This window comes from Heloderma suspectum, chromosome 4, assembly GCF_057233095.1.
Source record: "Heloderma suspectum isolate Gila_16-S chromosome 4, 16-S_ref, whole genome shotgun sequence".
Lineage (NCBI taxonomy): Eukaryota > Metazoa > Chordata > Lepidosauria > Squamata > Helodermatidae > Heloderma > Heloderma suspectum.
Window position 1 is genome coordinate 219,839,322 of NC_139461.1, and position 16,098 is coordinate 219,855,419.

The 16,098-nt window shown below is 44.0% G+C and overlaps 1 protein-coding gene across 11 annotated transcripts in view; it reads right to left on the reverse strand.

Moving 5' to 3' along the window:
• PATJ (PATJ crumbs cell polarity complex component) overlaps positions 1 to 6,020 on the reverse strand; it is a 236,099-nt gene extending 230,079 nt beyond the window's left edge. For 2 of the 11 annotated variants that reach the window (XM_084852339.1, XM_084852351.1), the window contains exons 1-3: positions 5,831 to 5,919; positions 2,771 to 2,823; positions 2,519 to 2,685 (exon numbers count right to left, since the gene is read on the reverse strand). In XM_084852339.1, coding sequence (XP_084708465.1) covers positions 2,519 to 2,685; positions 2,771 to 2,792 — 189 coding nt within the window. In that variant the 5' untranslated portion in view covers positions 2,793 to 2,823; positions 5,831 to 5,919. Of the gene's footprint in view, positions 1 to 1,806; positions 1,927 to 2,518; positions 2,686 to 2,770; positions 2,824 to 4,215; positions 4,349 to 4,722; positions 4,745 to 4,984; positions 5,076 to 5,449; positions 5,478 to 5,603; positions 5,699 to 5,830 lie in introns of those variants that run through there. The other 9 variants (XM_084852341.1, XM_084852343.1, XM_084852349.1 and 6 more) reach the window with 9 other exon arrangements.
• Positions 6,021 to 16,098: the final 10,078 nt, after the last annotated feature.

Sequence of the window (16,098 nt, forward strand, 5' to 3'; positions counted from 1 at the left end):
GCAAGGAAAATAATCATATTCCTGACTTAGTATGCATATATTTTACTTTTAAAACAAACCAACACTCATTCTTCCTTCTATATTTTTCCTCTGTCTTTCCTTACTCCTGCTAATTTTATTTTGCACACTTTATTTTTCTGCATCAGTTATGTTTTACACACAAGAAAGAAGAGAGCATTTCAGAATATTTTACATGTCACCTTTCCCTAAGTAATTCAGTCAAATTAAGTTTGATATAGAATTGTCTGAATTAGTATCTCCAGGCAAAGGGCTCATGGGAAAGGGAAAACAGAGATCTAGAACAGTTGAACACACATCCTGAAGGGCCTTGCTGGCTAAGGTTATCAGCACCTCCCTTTAGAAAGGAAAAGATGCTGGACATCCTTCAAAACAGGAATTAGTCAGTCTTTGCATAAAAAACAACATGGATTCAGTGGCCAGCTATCAGTCTCTCTTCAGCTTCCCACTTTTGGGCAAGATAGTAGAACAGGTAGAACATTCCTAACTTTAGGTACACTGACATCTTTTTCCACATGTCATACCAGATCAGTTTCTGATCCTAATTGTCCTGGCCTGACAATCTCTATTTGAAGACTGACAAGGGTGTGGTATAGTGGGTAGAGTGTTGGACTTGGACCGGGGAGACCCACGTTCAAGTCCCCACTCAGTCATGAAGCTCACTGGGTGACTTTGGGCCAGGCAGCCCAATCTACCTCCCAGGGTTGTTGTGAGGATAAAATGGACAGAAGGATCATTTACGCCACCTTGGGCTACTTGGAGGAAAAGGCAGGATATACATGTAACCAACAAACCAATAAATAAATAAATATTGATCTTATTAGATTCTTTTTGTAGCAATATTTTATATTGTGCATCATGATTGTTAGTGAAAATTGATGCTATTAAAGGGTTAAATTTTAATGACATATATATATAAATATTACTCCCTAGAGCATCCTGAATAGGTTGGGAAATAAGCCCATATAAATAAAAGGCTTCATGTAATTTTGTTGCAAATAAAATGCATAAAATTAAATTTAACAACCACCCTGTCACAAAAGCTTGTCTCAGCAGTCACAGAGGTCCAGTTTTCAGATTGCAATGTGAGTAGCTGGGCCTAGAAAGGCATTGCCTTCAACAACCCTTATGAAAGCCACCACATCTGGCATGGTGTAGTGGTTGCAGCATGTCAAATTAGGACTAATCACCTGGATTCACTGGCTGACCTCAGGCTGGTCTTATCTCTAAGCCTATGTCATAGCCACGTTGATTTAATTTAATATGGTTGATAATTGCATTCATACAAGCAGAAGTTGGCTTATGTGGAAGTGAAATGGATGCCATGATGAACCAAAAGTTCTGTTTTTCCATTTGCCCTCTTCCCTGGTTTTTTCTAAACTTGCTTGTAAACTTGTGGACAGCTGGAAGACAACAAGGTCATGTTTTCCCTAACTGCTGTCTGAGAAGTTTGGGAAAGTGAAATCATAATATATATCTTCTCATCCAGAGTCCAATATAATACTGGTTGCTTGTATTCATAACCCCTGGTTAAGGAAAAGTTAATAAGGCAACTTGGATAAGGAGAATGGGAGTCATTATTTGAAACCTGCCTGCTGTCTGGGATGGACTGCTTGAACCTACGTTTTAAAGCTAGCGGGACTTAAAATAGAGAGTAAAGGACTGTGTGGTTCATTTTAATTATTTTAATATTTGTAGTTTTCATAGGTTTACTCTATTTTTGTAAACAATAAAAGACCTTAAATAAAGAATAGGACTCACACCTCTTTTAAAAAATTGAACAATTACCTTTATATAAAGGCGGTTCATTTTCACTGAGGCTCTTTCAATCCCAGATTCCAGAGGGTCCAACCTCTGCAGGTTTTGGGAGTCAGATTCATCAGTTTCCTGATGAATCCCTGTTCAGAATCTAAGACACGATGCCCAGCATGACCATGACACCTGAGTTGTTTGTACAGATAAGATTAGGGAGGGACCCAAGCACACTACCCTGAGCTCCTTAGCGGAAGAGCAAGGTATAAGTATCATAAACAAACTCTGGCCCAATTCTCACTCCTATTTTTTTCCACAATGAAGTGATCCCAGATGACGTATTCTTTGATACTGTCAGAATAGTGTGATTTTTGCCATATTGGACAGTATCGTAAGAATATATTTTCACACATAAAGAATAGGGAAATGTCACTTTGCTTTGTCTTACCATGTCAAACATTGTCATGTTTCCTTAAGGGTGCATGGCTAGTTGAGGGATGCTGGGAGTTCTGGACTTCTTTCTGTCTTAAAATGCAAAGGATTGCACCCTTACACACTTAACTGTCAGTGATGCAATAACTAAAGTTACCAACTGACTGCTACAATTATCACAGGAATGACAAAAGATGCAAATTCACCCTGAGCCAATATATCTTGCAAAGCAACACCACCAGCAATATATACTTCCATGATACTTCCCTCAAACATAACCACTAGCACTAGTAAAACTTCATGTTTTGTAACTTACTTGTTCCTTCAGCTGCTTGATTGACTGCTGAAGAGTCAGCATGTGATTGAATAAGGGATTCTTGAGCGTATTGTATAGAAAAGCCAGATTATCAGTTTGCGAAGTGTCTCCTCTGTCGTGAAGTTTCATTAGCAGATGCTCCAGTATCCGCAGCACCTGCTGCTTATCTGTTGGATCCCCAAAACATCATACATTAAAAAGCTGCTAAATATTTGATTATTTGGAACAAATGATTTTTTCAAACATACCTACCTGCAACAGGGTTTTCTGGCATATTGGCTTATTTGTGTTGCAGTAGTCAAAATCTGCATTTTAAAATAAAAGTTTAGCATTTAAATGTATTACTCTGAAGAACAGAGCTGATAAACACACATCTTCCTAGATCTACAGTTGCTACATAAAATGTCACAGTGCACATTCAAGCATAATGTGCCTGTGTGCATGTGCGCATGAAGGTTTAGGACTATTGTGGTATCTACAGCTTCCCCTAGACTCTAGCCTAGAGTGTGCAAAAGGAAGGCACACAGCATGCAGAAAGATTTTTTCTTCAATCATAAATATTCTCCAACAAACTATTTCAGCTCAAATTGAACAATGCTGTGTCAAAGAATTATTTAAATAGCAGCCATAAGGAAGAGTTAACAAATTCAAAAGGTATACATCCCCAGTCCTATTTTCCTGTCATGTTATTTCACCTTACATTGCTGCAATAGACACACACGCAGTGCTTTCTTCTTTGAATGAACTCTGCACTGTTGCCAATACAGTTGCACTAACGTGAACAACTGCCACATTAACAGAAGTTGTACTTTGCTCTGCCTTCCCACCTTGAAGACAAATTCTGCTTCAGCTACAGATACGTCTGAATAAACATGTTTAGGACTGCAGTGTAGGACTGCAAGTCCCAATGAGTTCAGTGGCATTTTTTCCTCTAGTAAGTCCGTTTAGAACTGTAGCCCTAATTACTGATAAACCTGGGATACTAAAATTATTCATTTTCCCACGTTAGCAAGGCCTTCCTTTTTGTGTACATTGAAAATATTCCAATCCTATGTATTCTTATTTGGAAATGAGCCCCACTGAATGAATATGCTTAGGTTGCAATTCTATGCAGCTTTAAGAATGCGATCTTATGCTCAATGGAATTTACTTTCAAGTAAGCATGTTAAGATTGAAGACAACGGAATAGGAATCATCACAACTAACTTAAGGCCAAACTAAATATTCTACTCATCACACATAATGAAGCTATGTGTGGTAGTTTTGCTTACTCTTGTGTAAGTGCACGTGCCCCTGATTTGATAGGGACCATGGCACTAGAGGAGGGGAGTTAAACCTCACACACACAAACACACACACACACACACACACACACACCTGTTTTGTTTGTTTTTTAATCCCTGTCCCTGCAAAGGGGATGGAATTTTCAGGGGGGGGGGAAGACTGGAGAAAGGTTTTAACCCTCCTCCAGGAGTTCCATGGTCCTAATCCAAATCAGGAACATCCAATACACAAAAGTAAGCAAAACTATCATACATAAACACTATGTGAATGGCAGGATATTCAATTTGGCCCTTATGTTCTATTTCTGCTAATGGTACTCACTGCATCATCCTACATGTTTATTCAGAACACTCACTGAGTTTACTGCCTAGGTAAGTGTGCATTATTGCAGCTCTGACTTCAACTTCCCTTACCTGGATTGGGCCCACTGTGTTTATATTAATAGATCCCACAATTTTTCATAATGTTACCCATGAAAAGTACGTCAGAACTGGTCTATTAGAAAATAAGGTACCACAATGGAATTCCTTTGGCACTATGGTGACACTGAAATTACAAAAGAGGGCGTTATCTCTAGCCATGACTTCACAATTAGAGAAAAACCTTACATGCAAATAAGACTCGCATCACAGTGCAGGTTAAATTGATTGATAAGAAATTGTGGAATTTTTACTCGCTATTTAGAGTCTCCTCTGAATTACCTCAGCTCTTTGTAAGCAGTCATACATAACAGGTGCCAACACAACAGCCTCGAATAAATTTAGACAAGTAAAATAAATGTATCCATAATTAAACAGAACTTTGAGAACACACACACACAGAGTTTTATTCCTTTATGTTGTTCACCACTCCGAAATTTTTAATGTAGAGCGATATATAAATATTGTAAATAAAAATAAATTATATATATACATACACACCCCTTCTGGGTGCGATTTTCCCCATTGCTCTGTCCAAAGAGACCACACAATGAACTGAGAGGAGGCAGTGTCTGCTCCTTGGACTATTGCTAGTGCACTATCTCTGGGCAGCCCTACCAGGCCCAGTCCTCCCTGCCACACAATCCATAGGGAAAGGGCACATGACTGGGCAGAGGCAAGTTTAGCCCAGTCCTCCGCACTGCACAGAGAAAGAGGGTGAATGAGCCAGAGGAAGTGGCTTCTCCTGGCAACTACCACTCACTTTGACAGGTGACTGAGCAGCCACTGCCCTTGGCTACCTGCCCTCTGAGTCTGGGTGGGGAGAGGACACGCTGAAGCTGTTGCCACCGAAGCACAGAGGGATGGCACTCAAAGAGGCACCACGCTCCCAGGGGCCACTCTGCCCGCGGTGATAGCTGGTGCTCCTCGGAAGCAGCTGGTCGTGTGTCAGTATAGGTGGATTCCGTACGGGTGGCTGCCCCAAAATGCTGCCCAGAGAAAAAGCGCACGAGGCAGCAGCTACTCATGTAAGGTGCAGTGGCTAGCCAGGCATCAGCGCTGGCGGGCCCTCCCAAAGTTCTGAGGCCCTAGCAGCTGCGCAGCTGTGCCAGCGCCAAGGCTTAGGGCCAAGCAGGAAATGCCCCGTCGCTGCTTCTACTCTACACTCTCCCCGGCTTCAAACTGTTTGTGTTAGACTTCACACAGGGCAGTTTCGAAAACAAGCCACCTCGTTCGATCTGAGCCAAATCGAGGAAGTCCAGCAGGTGCGGAAATGTGCTGCTAAATTAGGGTCCGAATCTAAGCAGCCCTCGCTTTGGGTCGCTAAACGGGAAAGCGCACCCCGGGAACAAAACACCGCAAGGGCTTGCTTGCCTGCCTGCCTGCCTGCCTGCCAGCGCAGGGCTCCGCCACTCAGCCCAGCGCCAAGGGCTACCACTAGTTCCCCCAAGTGTTCTCGACGGAACTCCAGACGTTCAGGAAGTGGGCGGCGGGCGCGCTGGAAATGCCCCGCTCGTTGGTTTCGCGGCGGCTTCTCTCTTCCCCCTCCGCGAGCGCCGCACAGGACGGGGAGCGAGAGGGTCGCCTTTCCTGCTGGACGCCCCCTTACCTGGTCGGCGGGGCGGGGGAGAGATCTGTCGCGGCTGCTGCTCTCGGATCTTCCCGTGCTCTCACCTGGGCGGAAGCGAGAGTTTGGATTTTAACCGCACCTCACCTGCCACGCAGGAAGCCAGCAGCGAGGGGGAGCCGCTCCCGACAGAAGGAAACAAATCCAGGGACGGGCGGAATAAGGGTGCGAGGGAATAAAAATCAGTGGAGAAGAAGCGGGGCTGGCGGTGTGTGTGTGTTCTTGTCCCAGTTGATTCCCGAGTGGTCTAGTCACGTTCGGGGTTTCGTTTTTTATTCAAAGGCCCCGATCCTGAAAACGCTTCTCCTTCACTTGCCTTTCGTAAGGACGAAGGGAAGGGGAGACTCGTAAAGAAGCGCTTGGGGGATCGCGGCCAAAAAAATGGGGGGGGGGGCGAGAGAAAGGCGGGGCGGGTTGAGGCCAAAAAAAATGAAACAGAAAATAGATGCATGCCAAGAAAAGGGGGGGGGGAAGGGGGGGATGAGTCAAGGGAAAGACGCCCGTGCTCCATTCATTCCCGACAAGTTTGCGTGCATTCTGGGGTACAGAGAGATCTGGATTAGCGGCTTTATTTATGAAACAAGCAATACGTTAAACGAAAAATAAAACTTTCTGTAATTATGAGTCAGTGTTATTTTTTTAAATAAGTTTAAGAAAACAAATAAATTTGGCTTTTATTTAGTATTGCAACTTCGGATATAAAAATCCACAGCTGGACACTACCTTTATTAAAACCAACCAAAATTCAACAGAATTATGCAAGCTTCCGAGTTCTCCAGAACTCTTCGTCAGGCTAAGTAGTACAAAAAATGTAGAATGTCTTTTAATCAACGACAATATACAAGAGTTGCACACCAGATTCTCATGAGTTCTTGTCTCCAGGAAACCACAACATATTTTGAAACTTGGAGTTCAATCCTATGCACGTTTAGACAGAAAGAAGTCCTACAACTCACAGAATTCCCCAACAATGCTGGGAGTTGTAGGGCTTTTTCTTCTCTAAACATGTATAGGATTGCACCTTTAGTCACATAATATAAAAATCTTCTAACAGTGCAATCCTAGGCATATCTACTCAGAAAGAAGTCCCATTGAGTTCTATGCACGCTCATCTGGTCCCATTGGATAGCAGGCTTGGCCACATATTTTACTAGAACTAGAATCACAGTTCTGGAAAATTTCTACAGGGATGGAATTTAGTCTGTTAGTCTAGCGCAGCAAAAACTGGGAGTCTTATGCCACCTTAAAGGTTAACAAATGTTTTGTGGCATAAGCTTTTTTGTGCCCCATATTTTGGCAGAGTTCACCTCATCAGATGCACAAATATTATCCTGAGTTGGAAGATATATTGAGGGAGGGAGGCACAGGTAGAGAGAAGGGATGGGGCAGGGGAATGTAATTAGAAAGTGAGGCTAAAACACAGGTAGGCAAACTTTTGGGCCCATACTCATATTTGGCAATTTGATAAACTGTCCTAGGTACCATCACCTATGCACCACCAAAGGACAAGTAGCCTACCCAAAAGACTGAGTATAAAGCAGAGGAAGAATTTGATACCCCACACATAAACATTTCCTTTGAACCAAGTTTTCAACACCAACAGAAACCTATTTCACAGAAGAACCTATTTCTTTTTCTCCCCACATACCCAACTTATTCCTCTCCATCTCTTTTTCCTCTCACTCTGGATCACCACTCATACACATGCTCTCTCACGTGCTCCCCCCTCTCACACACACCACATCCCTAGACATCTATCCTCCATCCATTCACACACAAACATATACACATTCCTCCCTTCTCCTTCTTGCTGCAAGCAAATGAAAATTCACACTTGCTTTTTCAGTATCCCTCTAAAATCCTCCCGAAACCCCTTTTCTCACACACATGTAGCTCCCATTCATTCAGACCAAAACACACACACACACTCTTGCTCCCAGCTGGTTCCCTCAGCCCCCACTGGTTTCCTGCTGCTCTTCCTCCAGACTGGCTTACTCCTGGGTTTCCTGACACCCCCTCCCTCTAGCTGCCCACTGTTCTCTTTAGCCCCTCTGCTTACAAGAAAGAAGTGACAGGAGTTACTTTTTATTTTAAAGGAACTCCTTTATTTATTTTATTTTTAACCACCCCTTTCTCTTGGTGGCTGGGTGCACTGCAGAAGAAGGCACTGGCCTGCAGCCACCTGGCATCTTCATCTCCTAATGTCTCTTGAGCCCACATGAAGGCCGTAGGCATTTATGGGAAATGAAGACTGCAGCTGCTGGAGGTCCTCACTTTGCTTTCAAGCAATCCCAGCTGCTGGTAAGAAAATGTATTATTTTTTAAGAAGTAGTGGGGAGTAGGAATTAGGGCAGCTCGGCTGGCAGGCACCCAGGGAGGTGTCTGGCAGCACACCCATGGGCACCACATCACCTATACCTGAGCTAAAAGGTCTAGCAATCCAAAGGCCAACTGTGTTACTTACAAATGGAGTCCAGTCAAAAGAATGAAAAGGTCCAATCAGTGCAAGTGTGATCCATTTGCCCCTAGTAACTGAGGAAGCAAAATTAATAGTATATATAAAACACCTAAAGAGGCCAATTACTTTCTATAGCAAGTTAGCCATTTCCAGTCTCCAATTTGCCCAAGTCTAAGAGTGTCACAGCGCAATCCTTTGGAAGTAAGTAAATCCTATTGATCAGGTGTACAGGCTTCCAGCCTCAAAGTAACAAAATAATTCCAACTCGGTAGCTCAGCAGCATGTTCTGAAGGCCAAAGTCTCCCTGACCTTCAGAACAGTTTTTGCACGAGTATGGGAACTTTCAAACCTTTTATAGATCATAAGGAGATTTAAATGTGCCTGCACTGGTTTTAATTTTTTATTATTTTATTGTAATATATATTTTATTAGTTTCAGACTGTTATCATTCAAGACGGCAATAATATGCACACTTACCTGAAAGTAACACAGTGGGACTTACTCTAAGTAAGCATGCATAGGATTGGTCTGTAAATGTCTGAATTCAGTCAATTTATTGCACAGAAATTTATTCAGTCAATCTTGCACAGAATGAGCCTATGTAAGTGGAGAAAGGGCATTGCTGGAACAGGATGGCGCATATCATATGAAAAGTTACGATGAATATACTCCTAATGGTAATGTCAATGTCACTGAGTCCCGTGATACTGTCACTGGAGTAGACACAGGGGATCCAATATCACCAGGGTTTGTCGCAGAGGCTAGTTCCTAAGGTTATCCGCCCTTTGGGTAGTCTTTGGGAAGGATCATTTTCCAGGATATGCTGTCAGGTCCTTAATCATACACTGCTGAGAATGTAGCTGGAATTCAGGAACAGAAGGTGATGAGCAGTGGTGCTCCATTACTTTCTGTGCTGGGCCTTTCCAGTAGTAGGTGATTTATGGAAATCCATTTGGCTATGTTGATCTTTCTTCATTTCCCATGTAGATATTTTCATTTTATGAATGCTTGACGTAAATCCTACAGGTGTTTGCCCAAAAGATTGGGGCAAATGTAATTATATAGGTACAGTTTTACTGTAGACAATGGGGCATATGGTGTGCTCTGGATGGTAGCTCAAAGCGCATAGGTAAGTGTAGTGCTTGTAGTTTATGTTTTCTTCATATAGTTGCGCTGTGCTTTCCAGAAAGTGAACCTGCTGTGTGGACTGGTACATCCTAGTGCGGATTTCACTTACTTCCAAGCAGGCACATGATGTAAGGTTTCCCTCTTTGCTATGGGTTATGGATAAGGATACTCACTCTGTGAGAAGTTTTTCAGTAGTGGTTGCCCTAAGAACAGGAAGCAACAGGATTCCAGAGATCAACAGGAAACTTTATTAAGCTACAGCAGCAGAACAGCAATGAGCTGTTCACCAACTAGAGGCAACAACAGACTGAACCATTCCAGCCACCCAGGGAGGGGAGTAGCTCCCAAGAATCGCATGTCTCTTAAAGAAACAGGCCATATATACCACATCCCCCCTCTTCGGCTGTATGCCATGAAATACTCGCTCTTCAGATTAATCAAACTTCTGAGATTTGGAGTCAGAGGTTCAAGCACTTAACTCCGCTGGGGGCAGGTCTTTCCCCATAACATAGTCATTGAATTTGGATGGGAGCTATACCACTCGACCGATCCTGGTTTGGGATATTACTACTTGAGAATTTCTGGATGATTCTGGGGAGTCAGATGTACCAACATAAAGTTCTGTGGTACTGTGTCAACAAATATGCCAACAAATCTGGAACACTCAACAGTGGCCACAAGACTGGAAAAGGTCAGTTTACATTCCAATTCCAAAGAAGGGCAGCGCCAAAGAGTGTTCAAACTACCGCACAATTGCACTCATTTCACATGCCAGCAAGGTGATGCTCAAAATCCTACAAGCTAGGCTTCAGCAGTATGCGAACCGAGAACTACCGGAAGTACAAGCTGGGTTTAGAAGATCATGGCATCTGGCCCCATCACTTCCTGGCATATAGAAGGGGAAGAAATGGAAGCAGTGACAGATTTTACTTTCTTGGGCTCCAAGATCACCGCAGACGGTGACTGTAGCCATGAAATTAAAAGACGCTTGCTCCTTGGGAGGAAAGCTATGGCAAACCTAGACAGCATAGTAAGAAGCAGAGACATCACCTTGCCGACAAAGGTCCGTCTAATCAAAGCTATGGTTTTCCCAGTAGTAATGTATGGCTGTGAGAGCTGGACTATAAGGAAGGCTGAGCGCCGAAGAATTGATGCTTTCGAACTGTGGTGCTGGAGAAGACTCTTACGAGTCCCCTGGACTGCAAGGAGGTCAAATCAGTCCATCCTAAAGGAAATCAACCCTGAGTGCTCATTGGAAGGACAGATAATGAAGCTGAAGCTCCAATATTTTGGCCACCTAATGCGAAGAGAAAACTCCCTGGAAAAGACCCTGATGCTGGGAAAGACTGAAGGCCAAAGGAGAAGGGGACGGCAGAGGATGAGATGGCTAGATAGCATCACGGATGCAATGAATATGAACTTGAGCACACTCCGGGAGAGAGCGCAGGACAGGAAGGCCTGGCGTGCTATGGTCCATGGGGTCACGAAGAGTCGGACACGACTGAACAACAACTGTGTCACCATCCTGCTTAGGTAGACAATCAGTGGAGGTATTTGTGATGCCTCCGATGATGTAGGAGTGAGACAAGCCTGGTCTTTCCTCAGATGTCTTCTGTTGCTTTGGTAAGTCATTCCACCTGGTGTTTTTACTATACGTGCTTGTGGCTCATCCCTCTCTGCAGTGACAGATGCTGGTATCCATCCCTGGCTTGTTTGCATTCGCACCATGTCACCTACATGAAGAGGTGGTAAAGGGGCAGTTCCCCTATCGTAATGTGGCTTCTGTCGCTGTTGGAGCTGACAAAGTCATTTGCATACTCCTGATGGTACTGCAGGTGATAATGCTTCTGAAGTAGTAGGTAGTATGCTGTGCAAGAGACATCCCATCAATAACTGAGCTGGAGCCAAGGGGAGACCTGTAACTGGAGTGTTCCTTAAGTTTAATAGTGCCAGATGGAGATCTGTACCATTGAGTAGAGCTTTCTTTAGCATATTTTTGATGGTCTGGACCATGTGCTCAGCTAGGCCATTGGACTGAGGGTAGGTTGGGCTTGAGTGTGTCATGATGATACCCCATTCTCTGACAAACTGATGCACACTGTTGCTGGCAAATGGGACATGTTCAGAAACAATCTCCCTGGGTATGCCATGGTGAGCAAAAATTACTTTCATCTTTGCCACAGCAGTGGTGGCTGATATATCTGCAAGCTGAAGAACTTCTGGATACTTAGAATAATTGTCTGTTATCAGCAAATATGAACACTCTTTGATTTTGAAAATGTCAGCTGCAACCTTCAACCAAGGGAGATCAGGGATCTCATGCGACAGCATTGGTTCTCGCTGATTGCTTGGCTGCAGAGACTGACATTGTGGGCAACTGCCCACCCACTGCTCTATGTTAGGCCAGGACATAAGAAGTTTGGCTCTGGCTGTGGTCCTTTGAACTCCTTGATGAGGTAGGTGTAGCAGCTTTAGCATGAGATTTTGTGCACCTTGGCCCAATCATCAGCAATTAATTTTCAATTTGAATTTGACCTTTCAGATGCCAGTTCTGGCTTCAGTTGCTTCCATCTCCGGGGCCATCCATTCAGTTGTTGGGTTTTAAGGCTCTGAAGGATGGGGTCAGTATTGGTGTGACACTGCAGTTGCTGATTGCTTCCATTTCTGTGAGGCCATAGATTACCTTTTCATCAAAGGTTACCCCCATATCATCTTGAGATGTATTCAGTGTGGCCCTTGATAGTGTGTTACCAATAAATGTTACTTTGCCCTTTGTGTAGACAATGTGTACGTTGTACCTTTGGAGGTGCAAGAGCATTCTTTGTAGTCTTGCTGGAGCCTGTTCTATGGGTTTCGAGAAAATCGCTTCCAGGGGTTTGTGGTCTGGCTGGACAAGCACTGGAAAGCCAAACACATATTAGTGAAACTTCTTCATGGTGAAAACATGGCCAGAAGTTCTTTCTCAATTTGTGCATAGTTTTGTTCCACCTTGGTGAGGGCTCAAGCATAGGCAATTGATTGCTTCCCCTGCAAGAGACATGCGCCTAGTCCATCTTTAGAGGCGTCTGAATCACAAGCTGTTTTTTGGGATCAAAGAATCTGAGGACTGGGGCTGATGTGATGGCTGCCTTCAGGTTGTTTGAAGCTTGTTGATGAGTCAGGTCCCATGCCCAGGCTGCATCTTTCCATGGAAGAGCTCTTATGGGTGCTGTCAGGGCTGACTCATTAGGAATACACTAGGACAAATACTGTATGGTACCCAAAAGACTTTGCACACTTTTTTTATCTGTTGGCAGTGGCATCTGGCATATAGCTTGAACTTTGTCATCATCAAGTTGGACGCCATCTTTTGAGATGATATGCCCCACATATCTGACCATATCTACCAAGAGCTGTACTTTATCTCGGTTAAATTTGACACCTTTCTGGAGTGCTCTGTCTAGAACTTGTTTTAGGATGATCTCATATTCTTCCTTTGTTATAGCAGCTATAATCATGTCATCTGCAATGATATGCACACCCGGAATGTCACAACAACCCTCGTGATTGTTTTGCTGAAAGACCTCACTATCCGATTTTATACCAAATGGCATTCTATTGAAATGCTAATGTCCCCAAGGAGTGTTGAACATACACAACTCAGTCGATTCTTTGTCCAGTTTGACCTGCCAGTAGCCGTCTTTTTCATACAGAATGCTAAAAAATTGTTTGCCTGCTAGATTTCACTGCACATCTCCTATGGTAAGGATAATGAAGTATTACCATTTGATGGCCTTATTTAAGTCTTTTAGGTCAAAGCAAAGGCGAAGTGTGCCATCTTTTTTCTGGGTAATGACAAGGCTGTTTACCCAAGGTGTAGGTTGGGTCACTTGAGAAATGACTCCAATCCTGTCCAAACAGTCCAAGGTTTCTTTGAGTGGAGCTATTGTAGCATATGGGATCTTGTGGCACCCATGAACTCAGGAGGGTATTGCTGGATCCACAAAAATATGGTGATTGCCAGGAAATAGGCCAAGTCCCTCAAAAACATCAGAATATGAACTCAGGAGATCATCCTTGGAAGTCAAGGGAGATTTGGAAGTTATTCCATGCACTTTCCTAATGAGTTCCAGATCAATACAGGCTGGCCTACCCAACTGGGGTGGTTCATCATCCCCTGTGATGTAGAAAGTCAAATTAGCTTCACATGAGCTGGTTGTGCACTGAACTGGAATTGCACCATGGGGCTTGATTCTGGCCCCCTTGAAACGCAACTAGAATCACATCTGCTGGTGCTCTCATCACACTCTCTGGCAAGGCTGAGACTATGCCTTCAGGCATGGTGTTTGCTTCTGCCCCACTATCTAGTTTGCAGGTCACTGGAACTCCAGCTACGTTAATTTCAGCGAACCATGGCTGTGAGTTGCTTTCAGTACCCTTGGATGCATTTAGCATTCCCACAAACAAGGATTTCAGACATTTCTCCTCCTGGGCTACAGGGAGCTTGCTTCTGCACATTTTTGCAAAATGATTTCTGCCATTACAATTGTGGCAAATAGCTCCAAAATCAGCACAAGCTTTAGGTCTGCGTGTGCAACCGCATCTCTTGCAGATTCGGCCCTGTGCAACAGATGCATTGCCTCTTGGGGCTGCCGGGTGTGTAGAGGCCTTTGTTGCTTTGTGCCGTAGAGGCCTTGGCTTTTTCTTCTGACTGTGCGCACAGGCATAGCAGCTTCAGTAGCCATTGCAAGTGCTTGTGCATGGGTAAGCACATGAACTCTGCAGATGTCTACTGCTTGAGCAACAGTGAGATCAGAGCGCTGTAGAGATTTTTCCTTTAGTTTGCAATCAGGGATACTAAACACAATTTTGTCCCTTATCATAGTATCCTCTGCAGCTCCAAATTCACAGTCCTGGGAACTTGCATCTTAACTGTGTAACAAAGGTATCTAGTCCTTCTGCTTCATTAAATTTAAGTTGCCAACACTGGCAGCATTCAAACACAGGATTTTTCCTGGCCTCACAATACTGTTTAAAAGCTTGTAGGGCTTCAGCTAAAGTTTGCTTGGTTGGATCTGCATATATATTTTGCATGTTATTATAGATCTCTAATGCTTTATCACCAGTGCAACACAGGAGAATTGCTATTTTATAGTCTTCTGGTTTGCTGTTTGCATTGGGTACTGCAAGGTAGAGAAGAAACTTTTATTCTCATCTTCCCCAGTTCTCTCCCACATTCCCAGTCAAGCTCAGTTCAGAAGGAGGCTTGAAAGCATGCATCTTACAAAGCCTAGCAAACTACAGCTCCCTGGGCAAACTGCTTCTGGTTTGTTGAAGGTGCAATCCCTCTTCTGACACCATGTAAGGTTTCCCTTTTTGCTGTGGATTATGGATAAGGATTAGTAACATATGGTTGTGAGAGCTGGACTATAAGGAAGGCTGAGCGCCGAAGAATTGATGCTTTCGAACTGCGGTGCTGGAGAAGACTTTTACGAGTCCCCTGGACTGCAAGGAGGTGAAATCAGTCAATCCTGAAGGAAATCAACCCTGACCGCTCATTGGAAGGACAGATACTGAAGCTGAAGCTCCAATATTTTGGCCACCTAATGCGAAGAGAAAACTCTCTGGAAAAGACCCTGATGCTGGGAAAGACTGAAGGCAAAAGGAGAAGGGGACGGCAGAGGATGAGATGGCTAGATAGCATCACTGATGCAATGAATATGGACTTGAGCGGAGGACAGGAAGGCCTGGCGTGCGATGGTCCATGGGGTCACGAAGAGTCGGACACGACTGAACGACTGAACAACAAATGGATAAGGATACTCATTTTGTGAGAAGATCTTTGGTAGCGGCTGCCCTAAGACCAGGAAGCAACAGCAGCAGAACAGCAAAGAGCTGTTCACCATCTAGGAGCAGACTGAACCATTCCAACCACCTAGAGAGGGGAGTAGTTCCCAGGAATCACATGTCTCTTAAAGAGACAGGCCATATATACCACACGTGTCACATAGGATGCAAGTTCCACTGAGTTCAATGGGACTCGGAGAGGGCAATTTGCCCCAGACCCCTTGCAAAGCATGCGACTAGCTGCCTCAGTTCTTGTGTGTACTGTTAGCTTCTTCCCTGTCCCTGCCACATTGCTCAGAGGTGCTCCCCCCCTTTTCTTCATTTTCCAAGGCCTACCGACTTCATGCTCACACTCCCTCCATACGTATTAAAAACGGCAGAGTCTAGTAGCACTTTAAAGACTAACGAATTTATTCTGACATAAGCGTTCATGGACACTGCCCACTTCAGCGTCTTTATGCCAGTATATATTTCTTGGTCTTTAAGGTGCCACTAGACTCTTTTGTTGTTTTTGCTTTAACAAATCCAGGGTACAAACCTACGCATGTTTAGACAGAAAAAAGCCTTATAACTCCCAGCATGGCTAGCTGAGGAATGTTGGAAGTTCAAGAACTTTTTTCTGTCTCAACATGCACAGGGTTGCGCCATATCAGGGCTAAGCTGTCATACATATTAGTTTCCTCACACCACACTACTCTGTTCTGTTAACAGATTGTTTTCAAGGCGGTAAACGTAGCTTCCTTTCCTCACCCTTTCCAAGCATGCTTACTGAAGCGAGGATTACAATTAGGGTTGCCAGTCAACTGTTGTTCTTTTGGCAAGTATCCCGTATATAACA